This window comes from Sturnira hondurensis, unplaced genomic scaffold (assembly GCF_014824575.4).
Source record: "Sturnira hondurensis isolate 20B ecotype Veracruz unplaced genomic scaffold, ASM1482457v3 Scaffold0022136, whole genome shotgun sequence".
In the NCBI taxonomy this organism is placed as follows: Eukaryota; Metazoa; Chordata; class Mammalia; order Chiroptera; family Phyllostomidae; genus Sturnira; species Sturnira hondurensis.
Window position 1 is genome coordinate 458,633 of NW_028094767.1, and position 22,586 is coordinate 481,218.

At 41.3% G+C, this 22,586-nt stretch overlaps 1 protein-coding gene across 2 annotated transcripts in view; it reads left to right on the forward strand.

The window, feature by feature from the left end:
• IMPG1 (interphotoreceptor matrix proteoglycan 1) overlaps positions 1–22,586 on the forward strand; it is a 118,558-nt gene that overhangs the window by 76,312 nt on the left and 19,660 nt on the right. For both annotated transcript variants that reach the window (XM_037034326.1, XM_037034327.1), the window contains exons 13-14: positions 11,832–12,025; positions 14,527–14,746. In XM_037034326.1, coding sequence (XP_036890221.1) covers positions 11,832–12,025; positions 14,527–14,746 — 414 coding nt within the window. The remainder of the gene's footprint in view (positions 1–11,831; positions 12,026–14,526; positions 14,747–22,586) is intronic.

Sequence of the window (22,586 nt, forward strand, 5' to 3'; positions counted from 1 at the left end):
CATTGTTAATATACAGGCATTCTATCCATAACTTACTGTGTGTTGTATATCTTAAAATAACAACTTGCCTTTAGTATGCCAAGACATTTTTCTGTGGAACACGTGTTCAGATGTACTGGTTCTCAGTTCCAGCTGCACATTAGAAGCCCCTGAGAAGCGTTTCAAACTTAACAAATGCAGGGCCCAGTCCTGATGGTCTAATTGCCTAATTCAACATCTTTGCAGAGGAGCCCAGGTACTGATAGAGCTCCGTAAGCTTCCAAGGATTCTCATATTCCCTGGGGGGCAGAGAATCTCTCAGTCTTTGAGTCATGTTCTCCAAATATCTAAGTTGAATTTCATTAACTGCATTTGGTAAATGTTGAATACTTTTTTTAAAAGGCTAAAATCTTGGTTCTCACTCAAATATAAAATGAACACATGTGAAGATTTTATTTAGCTCATTAGTTAATGAGGGAATCAGTCTGATGGTATGACTGGTAAAAGAGAATCCCAAGACAAACCAGATACAAGCTAGCAGTCAGCAAACCACAGCCCGTGGGCCAACACCAGCCCACTGCTTGCTTCTCTACAGCCCACAAGTGATGTATGGTTTCCACATCTCTAAGTGGCTGAAAAAATAGAAAATACGTAATAGTCTATGAATTGTGAAAACTACATAAAATTCAACTTCATCACCCATTAATAAGGTTTTAGTGGAACTTAGCCTATGGCCACTTCAGAGCTACAACAGCACAGCTAAGTAGTTGCAATGGAGACCCTATGATCTATATACAGCCGAAAATATTTACTATTTGGCCCTTTCAGGAAAGAGTTGCCATCCCCTTACATAGGCAGTCAGGAATGCTGACACAAATTTGCAAATTAATACAAAATTGGTCAAAACCACCCAGTAGTAAAATACGTTTGGAATTATGTCTTTCACGGGAGGGAAATCAGACATCTTCATCAGACAAAATTGCTTCCATCTCTATGGACTAGAATTATTTGCATTACCATTCATTTTCTAGTTTATGGGGTTGTAAAATAGCCCAAAGACAACCAAAAACACAGGACTTCTAAAATTAAATAATCCCCAAAGTTCTGCTAGCTGATGCTCAGTATATCCTAGAAAAAATGCCCAATTATCTTTTAAGCCTATTTCACATTCTTTCACAATTTTTTCCTACACAAACTATACCACACTAACTTTTGTGAGATATCAAAATACATTGAAAACTCTGAGCAGAACTTATTTTATTTCAGATATGGGCAGGACATGGCCAGAGCCCCTTTTTAAAACACATCTTCTCCCTGGCTGGTGTGGCTCAGTGGGTTAAGTGCTGGCCTGCAAACCGAAGGGTCGCTGGTTTGATTCCCAGTCAGGGCACATACCTGGGTTGCAGGCCAGGTCCCCATTGTGGGGTGTGCAAGAAACAACCACACATCGATGTTTCTCTTCCTCTCTCTCACTATCCCTTCCCCTCTCTCTAAAAATAAATAAATAAAATCTTTTTAAAAATAAAAATAAAACATATCTTCTCTCTCCACTCCCAGAGCCTGACACACACCACTGACTGACTGTCCACCTTTAACCAACCCAATTGTCAGCTTCTCATTCACAACCAGACACGAATCCTTGTTTGGCATGTGCTGAGTATTCTATGCAAAGAGTTCCAGCCTCCCTTTGTATTTCTTACCCATAAAGCCATTCTTTAATTTACTAGCAGATAAACAACCCTGCACACACACCTAGTCTCTCATCATACTTTTGTTGCTTGTTTGATTTTTAAATCAACTTTATTTTCGTTTAAACTGCTGACTATTTATTACAATTGAGAAAATCCTTCAGTGTTTTCATGATATTCTTAAGGAAACTTCTTGTGCAGTAAACAATTTTCCAAAATTACATGGAAATATTTGCATTATTTTAAAAATTAATATTTGTTTTGATCTTAGCAGTTCATAATCAAAACTGCTTAAGGCTGTTCTCTGAAGAGACTCTGCAACCAGACTGTCAACTCCAATGTACACTAGTTTGGTTTCTACAAATGACCACAGCTTGTTATTCAAAGAATCTCACTTGCTAAATTTTGGCTTCTTATATCATGTTTGGCTTTGCTCCTCAATATTGTTTGGCTTTGCTCCTTAAAGCCAGAAGGTCAGGTCTTACCAGCCTCATTTCACAAACACAGATTCACCAGCCAATAAGGACGGGGTCTCACTTTTATGCTTCCAAAGCACCCTGGGCATCGCTTTCATAGCAATTGGCTTAGAATTTATGATTATATAGTTAATGCCTGAAAATGATTTTCAGTTCCCTGAAAACAAGGGCTAGATTCTTTGTGGTGTTCTGATAAAAGCCCAAATCAGAGGCTGGCAGACCTAAAACACACTGCCACGCCAGGCTCTTAAGGGTTTTTATATGTATTGGTCATCTCCTGCTGCATATAAAATGACTCTATCACTTGGTGGCTGGAAGCAAAAATAAGCAGTCACTATCTCTCCCATTTTCTGTACGTTAGAACCTAAGAATGACTTAGCTGGGTGGTTCAGACTGAGTGTCTTTCACGAGGCTGCGGTCAGGATGTCAGCTGAAACTACAGTCCTTCACGGTGGCCAACCTTCTCACTTATCTGGCAAATTGGCCACAAGAAGGCCTCAGTGCTTCCTCATATGAGCCTCTCAACATGGCTGCTTGAGTGTCCTCACAGCATGGATGCTGATTCCCTTCAGAACAAATGATTTAAGACAGAGAGGTGAAAGAAGTAATATCTTTATGACCTAGTCCCAAATCATAAATCATCCATCATACATACATACATTACATAGCTTTCTGTGGAAAACAGCCCCATGCAGTGTGGGAGGGGCTATACGGGGGGGGGGGGGTATGAATGACAGGAAGTGAGCATCGTTGATGACCATGTTAGAATGTTTTGTGTGCCTTCCACAACCCCAAATTCATATTTTATATCATTTTAATCTTCATTATTTCCATAGATACATACAAATCATTGATAAAGAGAAAAATATATTTATTATTTCACTTTGCAAGTCAAAGCTAGAAAAACACAACCTTTTCAATAATCTTGGAATACATAATTCAGAAGCTGTTCAGAATTGAAGTACGGCCATGATGTTAAAAGGTACATCATTGCATGTCAAATTCATGTCACAATTACTTCACCTGTCCCAAACTTTTCATTTCTTCAGAGAAGGCAATAACAATCTTATTACAGACACCCACAAACCAGGGAAAAGAACCAATAGACGGGCCCTTTTTCCAAATGCATACTCACAATTTCCATATAAAGGGCCGATTCTAAGTTGAAAGCTCTTAGAGATGATGTTACTCACAATGAAGAGGAAGTAATCAGGGAGGCGCAGCTCTGAGCTCTGTGTGTTTTATGTTATATGAGGCAGCATTTAAGTCCTAATAAGATTTCACAGATTCAACACTTTGGTTTAGTGAAGGAAATGTGTGATATACCAGACTGAAAAAAAAATGTGTCTTTAATGATTTGAGGAGATGAATGCCTTCTGGTAGAATACACAGACATGCATGTTTCTACAGATGACCACTACTCAAGAGGACACTCCTCTTTGTAGCCTTAGGTGGCCTCTCTGAGGTCCCCCTTTATTCACTTATGGAGATCTAATTAGATATACTTTAAAGAATCCAATGATGTATATCAAACAGCAAGTCCAGAAACTATAATCAGTTGGATGCTTATAAAAATGTCTTGAAGTAAAGGAAAATTTTTTAAACATCCCTTGTACAGTACCCAGAACACAACAGGTACAATCTCATCCTCCCATCTCCTCCTCCATCCAGCATCCCAAAATTCTAAGACTAGGTTTGGAGGCTAAAACCTCAGTGAAACACCTAGGTAAAATAGTAACAAAGTACAACTAAGTCCTTAAAGGTTTAGGAATTAAGTTTATTACCAGTTTCAGTTTTAATCCAGACATCATTTTGATGTTATTATTAATAATACAGATTTAGTGGTAAAATATTTTTGCTTCTGTGATCACTCTGTGAAGACTCTGACTTAGCCCTGGCTGGTGTGGCTCAGTGGATTGAGCATGGGCCTGCGAACCACACAATCGCAGTTCAATTCCCAACCAGGGCATATGCCTGGGTTGCAGGCCAGCTCCCAACAGGGGACGCATGAGAGGCAACCATACATTGATATTTCTCTCCCTCTCTCCTTTCCTTCCCCTCTAAAGATAAATTAATAATAAAATAAAAATAAAAATAATTAAAAAGACTCTGACTTAATATGTAGATACATTTGAAATGTTCTATTTATTCCAGATTACCAAGGAGCTATTTTGTACCTGGTTTACAAAAATCTAAAAATAACATCTTTGAAAAAAACTTTTTAAATGTATATTTATGTAAGTGTGAATTCATATAATTTGCATTTATCTATTTTACGGAGCAGAAGATATAACATTGGAGATTTCAACAACCTCAAACTTACCCCCCCAAATATGTATATTTATGTTGAGTCACTAAACAATAGACTTCTTATAATAGCAATTACCACTATTTTTTAAATGATATATGCTCATTATTTAAAGTGTTAAAGGATAGAGAAAATTACAAAAAAGAAAAATAAAATAATGTTGCTGAAATTTTGCTATTTAGAAATAACTAAATGATAGCCATTGTTCTAGTATCTCTCTCATATTAAAAGGTTAGAAAAAAGTAATTTTATAAACAAAGAATTTTTCGGTAAGGCTATTCTAATAAAATGGATTATATTTTATTTTCTTAAAGATTTTATTTATTTATTTTTGGAGAGACAGGAAGGGAGGGAGAAAGAGAGGCAGAGAAATCAATCTGTTGCCTCTCACGTGCCCCCATTCTGGGGCCTGGCCAGCAAACCAGTCACGTGTCCTGACCAGAAATTGAACTAGTGACCTTTCGGTTTGCAGGCTGGCACTCAACCCACTGAGCCAGGACTAGATTTACTTGATTTTTAATGGAAGAAAAAAAAAACTAAAATGGCACTCAAGAAATTGTTGGTTTGCAGATAAATATTTCCTTACTTCACGGGGCATTCATTCTTAAAAGACCTCTAAAGGCTAATAAGAAAGATTTCCTGAAATTTTAATGTGGAGTCATCATCATTTACTGTATATATATCAACATTAGATGGCATTTTTGATGGGCTGATATGACAGATAAAATTATGAGAATACTCATAATCCAACCATGTTCATTGTCCCATACTGTAAATTTTGGCAATTAGGTGAGCATTTTTCTATTGTCAAGGTTTATAGATTAAAATTGGTTCTGCAACCACAACCTGTTCAGCTTCTTGGACGGATTTCCACATTTAAATGGATTTAGGTCTTCTTCTCCCACAGCTTGCACATTCTGGAGCCCTCTGTTTCGATTTATCTTTTAGCTGGAATCTGTCCTTAGATAATTGTTTCAACAATGGCTCCTGGGTACCAAAGCTCCTGAGGGCTTGGCTACTAAAAGAAAAACTATTTCTCTGTTTACAACATTTCTGATATCAGATGTGTAGGGTTTTTTTCGCATCAAGCAATTTCCAATTCTCTAGGCACCAAGTGAGTGTCCCACAACTGGGCTATGACACTACTACTTGGAGGCAGTACAGACCTCACTGGTAAAGAGCTCAGTTTTACATGGCCGTCCCCCTTAGCAGATGCCAGTCATTGAGTCCCACTTGTACTTCTGATCAATCAGCTATAAATTGAGGTTCCCAACTTCCACGGCTGCCAGCTGGGGGCCTGGATCCAAATCACCCAGCTCTGAGAGCCAATGGGAGTCAGCATCCACAAGTTCCCTGGAAGCACCGCAAACAAAGAGGCAGTTTTAATGAACATGCAAGCACTTCCCAAGGCTATTCCCCTGTGCCAAGCACACAGAGAGCAGGCAAAAACTGCCAGTTTCTCTTTGGAATGGCTTTGATGGCATGCTTTCCCAGTGACTGCCCAAGGGTCAGAAATTGAGGAGCTCTGCGTCAGGAACTGGATCCAAAGACCAAATAAATACAGGGTGAGCAAAAACAGGTTTCCAGTTGTGAGCATGTGAAACACAGAGTTTATTCTGGTATCATTATTTATTAACTATTATGTAATTTTCCATATGAACAACTGTAAAACCTATTTTGCCCCACCAACTATATATTTCTTTCTTTAAAGGTGTATACGTTAATCCTTACTAATTTCCTACCTTTTACTTTCTTCTTTTAAGATTTTATTTACTTATTTTTTAGAGAGATGGTAGGGAGGCAGAAAGAGAGGGAGAGGAATATCAATGTGTGGTTGCCTCTCACACGCCCCGACTGGGGACCTGGCCTGCAACCCAGGCATGTGCCCTGACTGGGAATCGAACCAGCGACCCTTTGATTTGCAGCCCACACTCCATTCACTGAGCTACACCAGCCAAGGCCCTATATATTTCTTATTACTTCAGAGCTACTTACTGCCTCTAACTTTCAAATATGTGAAGGACAACTTAACTTTCGGAGTTGCTTGCTCTGCCATTTTCATTGTGTCCCTCTCTGTTATTTCTTAGAACTGCATTTGAATATAAAATTGTCCCAAAATAAAAAGTTCAGTGTTTTGAAAGTCCAGTCGTATTAAAGTGTTCTGACAAATACAGCATTTTTGCAATCTCGCACCTCCCCACGGGGCAGTCCCTGACTAAAAGTAGTCCCTTTTAACCCCGTTTGCTATTTCTTTTGGTATTTGCTCTTCCCATATTTTAAAATAATATATCTCTTGTTTTAAATCCTCACCAGAGAATACGCTTATTGATTTTAGACAGTGAGGAAGGACAGAGAGGTAGCCATCAATCAGTTTCCTCCCCTACAAATTCCCACCAGGGGTTGAACCCACAATTGGGATATGTACCCTGACCGTGGATCAAACCTGCAAGCCACACCAGCCAAATCCATAATGTATGTCTTTTGAATCACCCATCTGCTATATTACTTACTGATTTTTCATTATTTTAAATAAGGATTTAAGTTTCTTATGATACTACCCCCTCTCAATATGGTGATGACTATTATTAAATCAATATTCAGTATTTACATGAAATATCACAGTTGACCTATTTGCTCTAATTATGTTCCTTTCTGTTTTCCTGGCATTAATGCTTTCTTTGATTTTTTTCATTTGCTTAGTTTTCTTCATACTTATTGCCAATTCTTCCCAAATTTTCCATTAAAATTTCCAATATAATTTTTCATATCAGGTAACGTACCACTTCCCATTTTGGGACCCTTCTGTTCTTTCTCTCTGGATTACTGATCTTTAGGGGTTTTTGCACAGCTGTCACCTGAGACTTCCCTTTTCTATCATCCCTAAATTTTCTTGGCCGTTCTCCTGAGTTGAAGTCCCGGATCCCTAGATCTCAGGCCTTCTCTCTCTGAGTTCTCTCTCTCTTGTTCTGTGCAGCACACCCATCAGCAGTTTTGTCCAGTGAAAAATTTGGTACAATGGCCAAGGGCTTATTTCTTGAGACTAATCTAATTTTAACTCATTGCCTTTTATATCTGGGTTACGTATCTCCCTGAGTTAGCCTTGCACTGTCTTCCTGAATGTTACCCTAACTTATTATCAGCATCCCATTTCTTCCTATTTCCTGGCTTTCCCCAGCATTTTAGGTAAACAAATTCTAAGAAAGGGTGCCTGGGAGGAATTCTTTGAGACTTGGTGTGTTTGAAGATATCTTCAGTCACCCTCACACTTGATTGATAGTGTAGAGCTCCCTTATAGCCATACTGCTCTCCCAGCTAGCTGTTCCTGGAACATGAACAATGCCCTTCCTTAGCTTTCTCATTTGCATTTGCGGCATGGCTAACCTCTCTCACCTCCTTCTGGTCTTGCTCAAATACTGTACTCTCAGGGACCACTCTATGTAAAATTATAACCCCAGCAATCCCAGCCACTTTCCTGCTTCATATTATTTCCATAGCACTTACCAGCATACGTTATACTATATATTTTTCTTTATTTTTTATTAAAGATATTATTTATTTATTTTTAGAGAAGGGAAGGTAGGGAGAGAAACAATGTGTGACTCCTCGCGTGCACTCGCTATTGGGGACCTGGCCTGCAACCCAGGCATGAGCCCTGACTGGGAGTCGAACCGGTGACCCTTTGGTTTGCAGGCCAGCACTCAGTCCACTGAGCCACACCAGCCAGGGCCCTTTGTTTATTTTCTATTGTCCTGTACAAGACAGTAAGCTCCTTGGAACCAAAATCTTCTGTTTTGTTCACTGATATATCCCAACACCTCAAACAGTGCCTGGCACGTAGTAGGCTATATCAATGCCTATTGGTTGAATGAATGAATAACAAACACTTATGTTCTATCTCCATAAAATGCCAAAAAGGAAGACAATACCTTTCTTGTTATGATAAGAACAGACTTGTTTGATATGGAATTAAAAACTTGTTGATCATACCGCTTGAAAATCAAAAGGAGATTGTGGAAACTTTCTGTTTGGATTTTCAAACATAAAATAGGCGACCCCCTGATGTTTATGATTAGTGTATATGTGTGTATGTGCACACTATATATTTGTGGCAAGATTTAACATAGCCTTTCAGCTGCCCTTGTCCTTCACACCTTTCCCATCTTCTGCTGGCCCTTCCTCTGTCTTCCGGTGGCACTCCGGGCTGCCCACATTGAGCCCATCTTCACCATGACTAGTTTGTCTCACTTTGGGCTTCAGCTAGAACCCAGTTCATCTACTTCGGTCTGAGCTACTTATCTGGGGCCTTTGCTTTTTGACAGGTCTCCTATCCAGAGAGTGACCAAAATAGCCTTTTACTCTACACCCAAAAGCTGGGCTCCTAACAAGTACCCCCATCTTACACACCTATAAACATACCTCACACCCTCACAGGAACCCACTCATACACACACCCAAACACAATAGCTAAAGAGCCAAGTTATTTTGAGTCTGTTTATTTTGCAAACCTCATGCTGAAATGGATGGCCTTGGTTTTAAGGGCTTGACTTCACCATTGCAGCATAAAAGCTTCATGTTCAAATGATCTGTGTCACTGCCATCTCTAATTTCTACATACGAATCTGATAAAAACTTAATTACTTAACATACATTCAAGTGGTAAGGTTTAGATGATATTTTTATTTCCAGAGAATTGATTATGCCTTTGTAGTTTTAATATCCAGCCAAGAAAGAGTGGGAGTCTTTTAAAATCATATTTAAATAGGGATTCTAGACTCAGCAAAGAAAAATATAAGATACCCAGTTAAATTTGAATTTCAGATAAACAACAATTAATGTTTTTAGTCTAAGTATGTTCCAATGGGAATCCTGTATTTTATCTAGCAACCCAACATTTAAATAGCCAACTCTTCTTATCAGTAAAATAACTTGGACAGGTTTATTGTGAATGTAAATGATTAATGTTAAAATGCTACAAAGAGAATTAGAAATTCATTTTTATTTGTCTATGGCATAGGATAGCAACTATTTTAATCTGGCTAATGTCTATGTAGGGATAAAGGTGTGAGCCCTGAGCTGCTGGCCCAGGGGCAGAACAAAGGTGTCAGTCACTGAGCTTCTTCCCCGATCCTTACCATCTGGAGCAGCAGAGAGCACATCACAGGAATACAAATTCACATGCATTTCCCCAAGGCCTGAAGAACTCAACTCCCATCATTGGTTACACCTGAAGCCTTTAAATTTACTCATCCCAGATCCTTCCATGGATGTCTTAGTCTGCTCAGGCTGCTATAACAAAATATGTTAGACTGGGCAGCTTAAACAACACAAATTTCCTTCTCACAGTTCTGGAGGCTCGGAAGTCCAAGGTCAAGTTGCCAGCTGATTTAGTTCCTGGTGAGGGCCCTCTTTCTGATTTGCAGACCAATGCCTTGTTGCTGTATCCTTTCGTGGCACAGAGAGAGATTATAAATGCACTAATCCCATTAATGAGGGCTCCACCCTCAGATCCCAATTACCTCTACCTCCAGATACTTTCACAGTGGAGATTAGGGCTTCAACATATGAGTTTAGGAAGGATACAAACATTCAGTCCATGGAAATGGAGATTTGAATAAAACTACAAGCATATCCAGAGAGGTCTTGGATGTTAGGAAACAGCATTGCTGACAGTTGAGTGAATATAAGGGTAGGCACACCTAGGCACCCTCCCAAGGTGAAAGAAAAGAGGGTGCTTCTCTGAAATCTGGGTATAGCTCACCAACAGGCAGGTTTTATTTTAAGAAACTAATAAAACTAATATGATTCCTCCTCTCCGAGCTGTTTATCACTTGGAATTTCAGTTTGGGTGACTGTACTCGGTAAATTAGCTGACTGAGAGTTCAAAGATTATATCTGCATCCAGACAGTTCATTCATCATGCTTAGCATTTAGATTTCAGTACAGCTTTCCCACATATTTGCCAAAATATCACCGAAGTAATCACAAAAAGCTCCCTGTTTTGACCTACCTAATGTTTTAAATATTGCCAGTGGCTCTAGATTTAAGTTTATTGGAATATTTTAATAACTCACCAATCTTTCTATCTGATAGTTTCATTTAACCACTTTTTTAGTTCATAAACGATTTTTATGATTTTAATTTTGGCCCAAATGTGAGTGGACTTTAGTAGTTCAATACACACTTACTGAGAAAACAGTGCAAAATGGTGGTAGAAATTATCAAGATATAAACCTATAAGTATAACAAAACCTTTAAATATTATCAAATATATAGCAAGTTGTATGGTCAATATAAAGTTCAAATTATGTGTGTAGACAACATGTTCACTCTTTCATTTTGCAAACTGGCAAGTTGTTCAGTCATATTATACCATTTTGGAAAAGCATAATTTAAATTTTAATTTTTTAAACCATGAAACTATAACTAGGATCAATTATGACTCCCTCAAATGCATTATATATATATACATATATATAGATAGATAGATATAGATATAGATATAGATATAGATATAGATAGATATATATAGATATATAACTGAAATCCTCCAAAAATCCAATTGAAGACAATACAAGCCTCCATGATTGGAAAGTAAATAAAATTTCTGGACCAAACTTGCACGGCTAGTTGGCTGGAAGTTCCAGGTGGGGATGTGAGATCCAAATTTAGTCAGTGCCACCCACAGTTTGGCATCACCTGGTGACTTAGTCAGCTTTCACCACCTGGTTCCTGGATGTCTTGTCTGGCTGAGTGTAATTCCGGAAATTGCAGGTAATTGGTGATTTTTCAGTTTCATACATCTAGAAGTTTCGAGCGAGAATGAAGTGGACTCGGGAGCCACCTGCTGTCTCCCTGGGTTTAGACACAGGCCTGCTTGCCCTTTCTGCAACAGTTTCTTATTTTTCAAAACATGACATTAACATAATTAATGTACCTAAATGTTATTTTTTTAAAGTTAAGTTTAACTTTGGATATTTTTTCATTCTATTGTTTGGGGGACTGTTTGGACATAATGAATGGTCTCAGGATCTTTCTCTGTGGGCAGTTCTTTGTCTCTGCTTTCTATGGCCTCTGCTTCCCCGTCAGACAGTCTACCTTTCTTTACTGCATCAAGCAATTTCTCCGTGACTGATCAAAGTGCCACAGACATAATGTCCATTGACCAGACAGTACTGATCCCAGGGCTAACCATCCCCACTGATAATTATTTGGCCATCAGCCAATTGGCTCTGGAAATTTCACATTTGCCTGCATCTTCAGAAGACATCAGGTTGAGCACAGGCAGCCAAGATCTAGTCCAAGACTTAGATGAAATGGATCTATCTGACACTCCCGCCCCCTCTGAGGTACCAGGATTCAGTGGCTATGTTTCCACCCTAGACCATTTCTTGGAGAAGACCACGCCCATCCCGGCTTTGCAGTTAATCACCACCAGCTCTGTGACCATCGCTGCCAGGGACCGAGAGTTGGTGGTGTTCTTCAGCCTGCGCGTGGCTAACATGCCCTTCTCTGACGACCTGTTCAACAAGAGCTCTTTGGAGTACCAAGCTCTGGAGCAACGATTCACACAGCTGGTGAGTGGGCATTAATAATTCTTTGCATGTCTCTTCTTTCTTTTCCTGTTGTTATAATATCATTGGTTGTCTTGAGCAATGCAGGTTGGAAGAGGCAAGCGTCTGACATAATGGCTGTTGGAGGCATTCTGCTAGAGAGTTGAAATGGATTTAGGTCCATTTTTTCTGGTGGACACATGAGCAGACACTGCTGCCAGCCTCCTGGGAACAAACTTATCCTTAAGACCTTTTCATTATAGTTCTTCCTAATTTATTTTCCCAGGAATAACACATAGCCGCTCAAATTCTGAACTTGAGATTTAGAAACAACATGAGGAGATTTTTCCTGTGTTTTCATGTCACAAGCTATTTCCCAGCCATCTGGCCAAAAAGCACTCAAAGCTAGAAAGGTCCAGCACAGAGGCCAGGAGTTCAGGTGTAAAGACTCCTTTACAGTCCCTGGTAAGGTCTTTTAAAACAAAAAAACAAAAAACAAAAAAAGGTTAAATGGCTTCATTCCTGATCTCTAACAAAGAAAATGAGATTATCATGACTGCATATATCTTTGATTATAAAACACCCCCCAAACTCACAAAGTTGTTTTGTTTCTACTTGTGCAATAAGAAATGCATGTGCAATGAGAAATACTGAAATACATGATAACTCTACACAGTCAATGTCAATTGAAGTCAAATCCACAATGCGTATCAACAGTGGAGAATGTCTGAAAATAACAGAAACAAATGTTTGTAAGCGTCACATAAGTTAAATCATTATATAAATTAAAGCCACATAAGCCATTCACTATTCTTCAAATGAATGTTAAAGGAAGATTTTGTACCATCTCACCCACACCACCACTCACAATGAAATGAGGGTAAGTGGGACACTCTCAGGGAATGGAGTTCCAGTGGACCCAGCCCAGGTGTATTCATTAGGGTGCGTGCTAAGCGGACATAATGGAGACATCAGGAATACAGTAACCTCAATAAAATACAAGTTCATTTTTCTTTCACTTGGTGGGTGGGACAGCTCTGTCATCCAGTGTCACCCAAGGACCCATATTCCTTTCATCTGGTAACTCTGCCAACCCCGAGGGTGTTTCCTCATCCACACAATCAAAGCTGGATCACTGGTACAAGCCTGCTGCTGCTTGTGAGAAGGGGAGAGAAAGCCCAGGGCAAGCAATTTCCTAAGTGAGTGATACCAAACTTACATCTCTTCCATTCATATTCCATTGGTGGGAAATAGTCACATGGCCACACCTTCAGCAAAGGTGTCTGGGAAATGTGGTCTCTGACTACGCAGCCTCTTTTTTATGAAAAAGAGGAGATGGATTTTGGAGAAAGGAGCAGCTAGTCATTTGCACAGTAGGTGAAGACAGGGAATTCCTACCAGAGTTCCAAGCGACACTAACACACCAAGAATGAGTAGGCAAAAATCACAAGAGAATAGATTGAAAAAAGAAGTTCCAAGCTCTTTGTAACATTTCATTTTACTTATTTATTTTTATTTTACAGTAACCTTGAGGGTTAGGGCAATATACAGCAATGTAGGTCAAAACCAGAGTCAAAATTCTGGTAGGGCAGGGACAGGGACAGAATAAAACAGGTCTGGGCCAGGCCTGGGAGGTGGCAGTTTGCATGTGCGTGCTCCCTGGGCTCCCAGGTGCAGTGCATGAGTGACTGGCTCACTTTCAGGACCAGGAGCAAGGTGGACACTGCTGAGTTTCAAACAGTTCTGAAAAGAGGTCTCAAGGACGGCTCTGGCTCACAGAGGCAGGTCGGTGTGAGAGCCTGAAGCACAGTGCCTGAGGCACACTTTTGATATTATTAAATTATAGTTTGGAAAAGGTCCTTAGGAAACCTTTTTTCTTCTCCCTCAGTTCAGGTAAGGGCAGCAAGTTACAACACAGTGGCTAAGTGTCCTGAGGGCGTCTCACAGAGCTGGTGCGGGGCCGTTCCAGGATGAGCCGCCAGCCCCCTGCTCTTTCCACTGCACCCCATCAGTGTCGGCAGGGAAATGAGTCCTGCCTAAACAGGCAAGCTGGTGTTCAAGCTATTGTTTATTTCAACGGGTCATTTCAAATTGGTTGCTTCCAAATAGATGTCCATTTACACAGGCATGGGGCAGTCTGTTCCTGGGCTCAGTTTGGAACATGTTTTTATTTATGTGTACTTTAAAAGAACACAAAAAACTAAACCTGGCATTTCTGCTTTGCTGATAGTATTAGCCTGAATTTTTTAGATTCTCTGTTCTCACAATTCATTATGAAGAAAACCACTGACCATCCATCTCAATACGCAGACAGAAATGTAGAAAGATAGGCCATAATCATGGCAAATAGATAATTAAACAGTGGCGTTCTGGTCTCACCTGAAACCGAATCACACAAAAATAAACAACTACATAATAAGGCAGGGAAATTCATGCCTCAGAGAGTGAAAAATGAATATAAATAGAATTAGCAGCAGCTGAGCTCTTAGAACACCCTTAAGAGTAAACCGTCTTCTATTTTGCAGCTGGTTCCATATCTACAATCCAATCTCACAGGATTTAAGCAACTTGAAATACTTAACTTCAGAAATGGGAGTGTGATTGTGAATAGCAAAGTGAGGTTTGCTGAGTCGGTGCCGTACAACCTCACCAAGGCTGTGCACAGGGTCTTGGAGGACGTTCGTTCAGCTGCAGCCCAACTACTTGGTCTGGAAATAGACAGCTACTCTCTCAACACTGAACCAGGTAAAAGACTTCAATTCGGAAATATGGGGGGCGGGGGTTGGAGATTTTGTTTGTTTGTTTAAGCTTACAGCTCACCTTTGAGTCACAAAAGTCAAATTAAAATTATACTTGTTGAGATAACCTTTTATAACGCATGGATCACCTTATCAAAAAGGTAGTGTCGTAAAGACAAGCAGGTTAAAGTTTTCCCACATCAAAAAGCAAAGAACAAGTACACCTCTTCCTTCACAAACTGAGAGCTTTAATTTCCCCTCAGAGCAAAATTTTGCAGTGCTTAAGAGATTTTTCTTTTTAATAAAGCCACAGCCAAGCTAATTTACATTCTGCTAAAAGTCAAAAGCACCTTCTCAGTGAACCACAGCACCTGGGGGTTCCTGCTTAAGAACCCTGCCTCTCATAGTTACCTGGGAACTGCCTCTTCATAACAACTCAGGATGACACCGAGGCAGCATCTTGAGGCGAAAGGTGATCACAGGACCAAAATTCAGACTTGGATGAAAGGCTCTCCACCCATCGTGAAGGAAGGAAGAAAATAACGTCCCTCCCCATTTGTGTCCCCTAGACCAGCTTCCACTGCAGTTTCAAACAAAGAGAAGTTAAATATGAAGAAAACTCTTGACCAAGATGGAGGCTCGGCCCAAAGCTATACAATAGAAAGCAAACACTTATTCTGATAATAAAGCGTAGTGTATGTACCACCATAACCAGCCAGGCAGTAATTGGGAACTATTTCCACCATTCTGTTTTCTAAACAGTTGAACGATTTCTGTTTTTTCCTCCCTGAAGTGCAAGGGGCCCCGGCTCCAATCTGGTGCCAGTGCACCCCTCCTGTCAGGTGGAAACACAGCTTCCTAACAGCCTAAGCAATAGTGAAGTGAATCTTGAACGTCCTCCCTGGCTTTCTGTAGACTAGCAAGGAAGGCAGAGCCAAAGGCCTTGGGCAAAATCCAAACAAAAAGGCTCAGCTGGGAGACACTTATCTTTGACCAAGCAGAACTTTGTGCAGCTTTAAGAAAATTGCTTCCTACCTTATAAATAGGTTCATTAAAATGACAGAATGCCCTGAGGCTCTGAGCCTGGAAGTGTTTACCTCTGAACTGGTGGCTGAGGAGGCCCTCTGGCTCCCTTAAGAAATCAAAAACCTCCTAAAACAGGAGTACAATACTGCCTGTCCCCCTGAAAACTTCCTCAGAGCTAAAAAGAAACCAGGGGTCCTTGCCAGTGAAGATCAGGAGAGCAGTTTCTTCGGTCAATCAAACAGGATAACAGGGACATGTACAAGGAGAACTGGGAAAGGATAGGGGAGGGAAGGGCCCAATCCCCTCTCTTGCTGACTTCCGTGGGGAGCTCAGTTTACTTAGAGACCCATCCAACATCGTGAGAGAGTAAATGCAAGGGGCTAAGTTGAGGCAGGGGAGAACTCAGGGTGCTGCCCTGAGGACAGGCTTCTCAATGCAGGTGCCACTTACGTACACCTTAGAAAGAGGCCAGGAAGCTGGTAGTGTATTGCTGGGGATATATAAGTGACCCTGGTGACTCGAGAAAAAAATCACAGAATAGCATTGCCCTTGGAAGGCCATGGACCTGAATGTGAATCCCGGGTGCTAACAGCAGCACTCCATTCCCACGGCTGAACAATGGACCTAGTAACAGGAGTAAGAATTAACTAAAATAATACAGCTGTTGTCCCTCAGTACCCGTGGGGGATTGGTTGCAGAAACCCCAACCACCCCCTCCCCCCACCCCCGCCCCACTGAGAATACCAAAGTCCAAAGATGCTTAAGCCGCTTGTATAAAATGGCTGGCATAGTGTTAGCACATGACCTTGCCCATCCTCATGCATGCTTTAAATCATCTCTGGGTTACTTATAATACCCAATCCAAGGTAATGTTATGTAAGTCGTTGTTATACTATATTATGTAGGGAACAATGACAAGCAGAAAAGTCTGTATATGTTCCGCACAGACACAACCATTGCAGGCCTAACTATGTAGACAGAGTATTATGTCAGCAACAACGTAACTTGTTAAAGATTATTTTCTATTCAGGGTTGGTTGAATCCATGGGTGCAAAACCTGTGGAAACATAGGAGACTGCATTTACAACACTTAACACTCAACAACTGCAGTTGACTAATAAATGTTTAGTTAATATTACAACATTGTCATTATTAACTTAACAGTCTGTGACCTGTGTGGGTATCAGTGGGAACAATAAAAAGTACCATGACAAGGCATTTGTGTGGAGGTTGGAACTGAAATTATTTTCACTGATTTCTTGTGTGAGTTCAGCTATGTAGCTTTCCTCTAAGAAGCCAATAGCAGCAGAAATGAGTTGGTGCTAACCTCAGCTCCAAGTCCCTGCTGGAGCCAAATTTATGCTGAGCTACCCAAGAAATGCCCCCAGGCTGCCCAGCATGTCTAATCTATCTTTCATGGTGGGGCAATAGGGGAAAGCCAGAGTGTGCTGGACACCCTGAAAAATTACCTTACTCTATTTCTTACCAGATACTTGAAGAGTGAGAAAATCTGAATTCTTAATACCTTGAAAATTCATTGAATGGATGAATGAATGAATGAATGAATGAGTGAATGAGAGAGGCCTGCCAAGAAATGACCACGGTGGGCCAGCTACGACATGAGTAATGCCTGAATCACGAGGCTTGATTGAGCACAGCAGAATTAGAAAGCCAAACGTGGATTTTCTAAAAGTTAAAAATATACAACAATGAACTTTATTCATTTCTCTATATAAATCAGAATAGATAAATCCAATATCCCAAAGAGTTCCTATTTAGAGTGATAAACCACTGTGCCAACCTGCCCCCAAAAGTGTTTCATCCAGTCAACAAGGGGGGTGGGCGTGTGGGGTGTCATGAGCCAGCAGGGAGGGACAGGTAAGGTTTAAGGGGGCTTCCCAACTCACAGCTAGGGCTCCTGGTTTAGTTACTTCTCCAAAGGCAAAGGGTAGATTCACCCACTTATTACCAACAAGTGCTTGATGGTTCGGCCTTGACCATCTTCTATATGCTTAGCACAAAGCAATAGACACTCCTCGACAACCATGTAAAGTGTTAATGTATGAAAGTTAGTTCCTGCCCAAAGGATCTTCTGATGTGGCCCAAGATGGGCACCTTAGAAGGATGCTGGGATCCAGCTATGGATCCCTTGTTCATGCAAAAAAACTTTCCGACAAGAGCTTTCTCATATTCCACACTTAGTCGCAAATTCCAGTGAGTCTGGGAGTCACTGAGAGATCCCATACTGAAGAAAGCTCTGAGCTTTCCTAAAATTCCATTTCATTGAGCCTGGTGCCTAAACAGAAGAGAGAATGTAATGGTAGAGATGAATGCACAGAAAACTCCAGTCCCTCTGGGTGCAGCAGCCAGGAAGACAGCCAGCACTGTTAAGGAAACAGTGATTCAGTACTTGTTAAAGACAATCTTGATGGGTGTAGGGACCACTACAATGGGTGGGGGAGAGTGAGTTGACTGAAGTTCGTATACAGCAATTTATAGGGAATTTATAGCCAAGTAGCAGGGACAGGATAAGTGGATGGAAAATTACTAAAAAAACATCAGGTATATGGGGGCATATGTATAAACTGACCCAAATGGATTTTTGAGGAAGGTAGGCCGTGGTGATCAGACATCACCAGGGAGATGGTGGAGGATAAAGGAACCCAATTAGGTGTCCAGGGTGATCAGATATGGAGGGTGGAGGATGGGGGCTGGGGGTGTAGCCAAACAACCTTAGCAGGACTCTTGCTAAACCTGATCAATGAAGGGACCAGCCCAGAAGTCCAAAAGTGGAGGCTGAGCAGAAAATTTCAGGGGAGCCCGAGGAGACCTTGATCAAGCAGACAATCTCTGGCAACACTGAGCTGCAGAGGCAGGACACCAGCCACGCAGGTGTCAGTGGCAGCAGCTCGAGCTACCATTGAAGGGTGGTGGCTGCTGAGAGGAAGGTGGGCCCCCAAGAGTGAGACGAGGTCAGGGGCCCACTCGGACCCAGACTCACAAGCACCCTCCACCGCCCCTGTCACAGCACGCATGGCCTCTCCCTCCTGTTTGCAGCCTGTTCCGATCCAGGCAGAGACAGGCAGACCAAAAACCCAGGGTACTCAACCCCATTGCTTCTGAGCACGGCTGATTAATTTCTTACTTTTATGAATCTGAATATCTTCTACAACTTCTTGAACCTGAAATTTAAAATGTCATTTTAAAAAACCTGTAGAGTTACAGTCAAGTGTTTTCTAGCATTAGTTCTCTGTTACAATTTTAGTTACAGGAAATATGTACAAAATTAGTATTTTGATTATGTAAGAAAGGGGTGCCTAGCTTTTAAAACAAATTAAGGAAAATATGCAGGTAATTTTTAGTAGGCTTTTTCTTTTCCTTAAAAAAAGAAAACCCTAGAACATAACAGCTATTTTGCTCCCTATTTTGCAGTGTGAGTGAATGACCCAGGTGTTCTTTTTTTGGTGGGGTATTTGAGTGTAAGCTGTCACGGGAATTGGCAGTCCAGCTGATTTAAATGTCCTCCTAGTATAGCCATCCAGTGCAACCAACTTACCACGCTGCCTCTCAGGTCCGTGGACCCCAAATGAAGATAATTACTCCAGTTTCCCAGAGAACAAGGACTCAAATTCCAGTGTATCCAGCCCCCGACTCTACCTCTGGCGTGGTCTTGCCCAGAGTCTCAGACTTGGGCACTACCATCCCCCAGCACGCAGCGAAGGAACTAAGGGGGCCTGATACCCAAAACCCTAGATCATACCAGGTCACTTCAGCAAATGCAAGAGACCTCCCTGATTCACGTTTGCTCTTGCCAGCCTTTGCTTGAACTCATAGGTGGGAGTCCAGTGTGTTGAGAAAACTCTCCATGAAAGAGAATCAAGAGGGGAAACCTTTAGAGAGAAAAGTGGGAGCTGCTGGAAATACTGTGCTGGGAGTGAATATCCAGCCTTGTCCATGGGAGAGAATCCTAAGAATCTATCCTTGGAAAAAGGAGACCGCATCCTATAATTTTAACCTTTTCCCAACCGATATGGCCAATACACCAAAACCAAGCTCTGGGACTCGTACCCCTTGGCCCTTTACTCATCGCCTTCTTGCCGGAAAAGGGAGATTAGAACAGGGGCTGCACAACACTAGAGGGCCCCCTACTCACGTCCCTGTCCCCCCAGCTGCTGTCCCTGACCACACTTTCCTCCCCCAATCCTCGTCAAAGAATAAACCTCAAAATACAGAAAGCACGATTGCCATATAAATAGATTGGGGACATATGCTAATTGATGTAACTGATTGATAAGGGAATTGTCAGGCTGACAAATTTCACTGAAAGGGGATATGGAAACAGGAATTTTATTTAGCCAGAGAACAAAGGAGAAATATGAAATAAGATGGTTAAGCTAAATAGTCTACAAAACTGAAAACACAATCATTGTACATTATCTATTTTCTAACTATAACTTCTAATTTCATAGACTTGTAAAATGCCATAATCAATAGCAAATAAGTCAAACAAAGTTATTGCCTCCTAGGGCAGAGCTCATCAAAGTATTTCTTAAAGAGCTAGAGAGTAAGTATTTTAAGGCTTTGTGAACCAAAAGGTAAAAGTAAGGATATTATGGAGGTGCTTATATCAATATAGACAGTTAAATATCATACTCCTCTCACTGGCTATGAAAGTGCAGATGGCTGGCTGGTTGGGCCTACAGCTGATTCCTGTGTTACTGATCCCTGGTTCCTGGCTGGGTGGGACTGTGTATTGCTCTAGCGTGACAGCGAAGGTCATGCGGTCAGCTTTTCTCCTCATTTCAAATGTTGGATGGTTTTCTTTAAACTAGCAAAGATTTCTTGGCCTCTTAGTCCCACTGGCCCTTGTCTTTGCTATTACAGAAAAGTTAGACAAGTAATAACAATGCAGTCATAATGTGGGTCATGTTCATTCATACAGTCAGTATAGGCACCAGTATAGACACCAGGAGCCTGGCTCTGCCCTCAAGGAGCTAAATGTGTACCAATATAAAAAGGCACATTTACAAAAAGCTATGATAGAGCCTGCTAGAGATACTATCATTGGCATATGAGCAGAAATGTCACAAAGCACAGAAGAGAGAGCAATTAATTTTACAGAGGCAAGGGGATGTCATGGCAGGCTTCCTAGACAGAGGACAATATTGAGTGTATGATACTTTGGTATATGATGACGGTGGGCTCAGGCAGAGAAGGGTGGGGAGGGGCTATTTCAGAAAGGGCGGAAGGAAGATGCAGACATTCCTGGGAGCAGAAGGGTACTTTGGTTATGCACTGCAATGGCAGCTGTGGATACGAAGCAGGGCGCTATGGGAGCTCAGCCTGGAAGAAAGGGGGAACCATCCTGAGCCAGCTCAGTTAGAGCTGGATTGTCTATGAGCCCCTGTTCAATCTATTTGCATCCATTTAGATGTCTTATTTTTTCCTTTATTTTCTTCTTTTAGTGACTATGGCCTTTTAAACTTCATCTTTAATAAAATATTGTAAAACTCAAAAAGTCTTCAAATTTAATACTAAGCAATTCCTAAAGTATTCTCAAGATTATAAAATAAAAACATAATTTATCATTCATAAAATGTTGCAAATTTGAAAAGTACTTAGAAAAATGTATCAATAGTTACAAAGGTACATAGACAAATTCACTTTTTAATTTTTATGCAAAAAATAAAGCAAAAATTAATAAGCTATCTTGAGGATATTAAAATACTCCAAAATGTTTTAGGGGAAACCAGAGTTAAGGAAATGAACATTAGGTCAGTCGACTTCTGGTCCATAAAGTAGGTTTCTAGAGCCCAGGGAGGAGGCCAGGGCTGGAAGTGGAACGCCCCATTGTGAAAGTGGGCATTTGGACTGGGCAGGCTGGAACTAGAGAACAGGTGAAAACAGCTGAGGGTGCGGTGCAGGGCTGGAGAAACGAGAAGTGGGACTGGAATTCTGAGACTGTCCAGCACTTAGTGGGGAAACAGAGGGACTGTCAGGGAAGAGGGCCAGGAGAAGATGATGCTGCAGAAGCCAGGAAAAGAAAAAGAAGCACAGAAGAGAAAGGTCAGCAGTTTCTGCAGCTGTGAGTGAACAGTGCACCAAGGTCATCAGAAACCTTTGCAGAAGCCACCTAATGGAGGGGCAAGGGCACAGGCCAGACTGCAGTGAGGCTGGGCCGACATGAAAAATGACAGTCCACATGCCCTGCCTGCTCCTGTCTTGCAGCTCAGAGCAAGGCTCCTACCCTCCCACAGAGACTGGGAGATAGGGGGCGCTATTCTCTTCAGTGGTTGCATTTCAAAGCAATGGCTCCCAGGTCCTGAGGAGAAACGGTCCTAAGTAATGCCATCAAGAAGCTTAAGAGTGATTTACACCTCAAAGAGAGTGAATTCACAGTTACAGGGTTTCTGAAGTAACAGTTGTGAGAAAAGGGAAGCCAGGGACCTGGTATCCGGAAGAAACCAGTACAGCTTGGTCAGGCTGAGGGGATGTTATGGCAGACTGGGTCGGAGGACTTTGCATCTCTTTTCTCTGCCCCAATTTTATCGCTGTTACAGGCAATGCCTAAACAGACCAATTATTTAGTTCCATTTGCAAAATTTGAAATCCAATCAAATGTTTTTTATTTCTTTTCTTTCGGCCTAATGTCAGGGGGAAAGTAGTTGTGGTAGTAATATCAGGAGTGGGAAATAGCCTTGAGTTCTGCCCTAAAGAGGAGGAGAGAGATTCTGAAAATTCTCACGAGGTTTCTAGGTGAGCATCATTCCACATTCAGATCAGCATCTGAAATCCTGGCTGCGTCTTCTCAATGAGAGCAG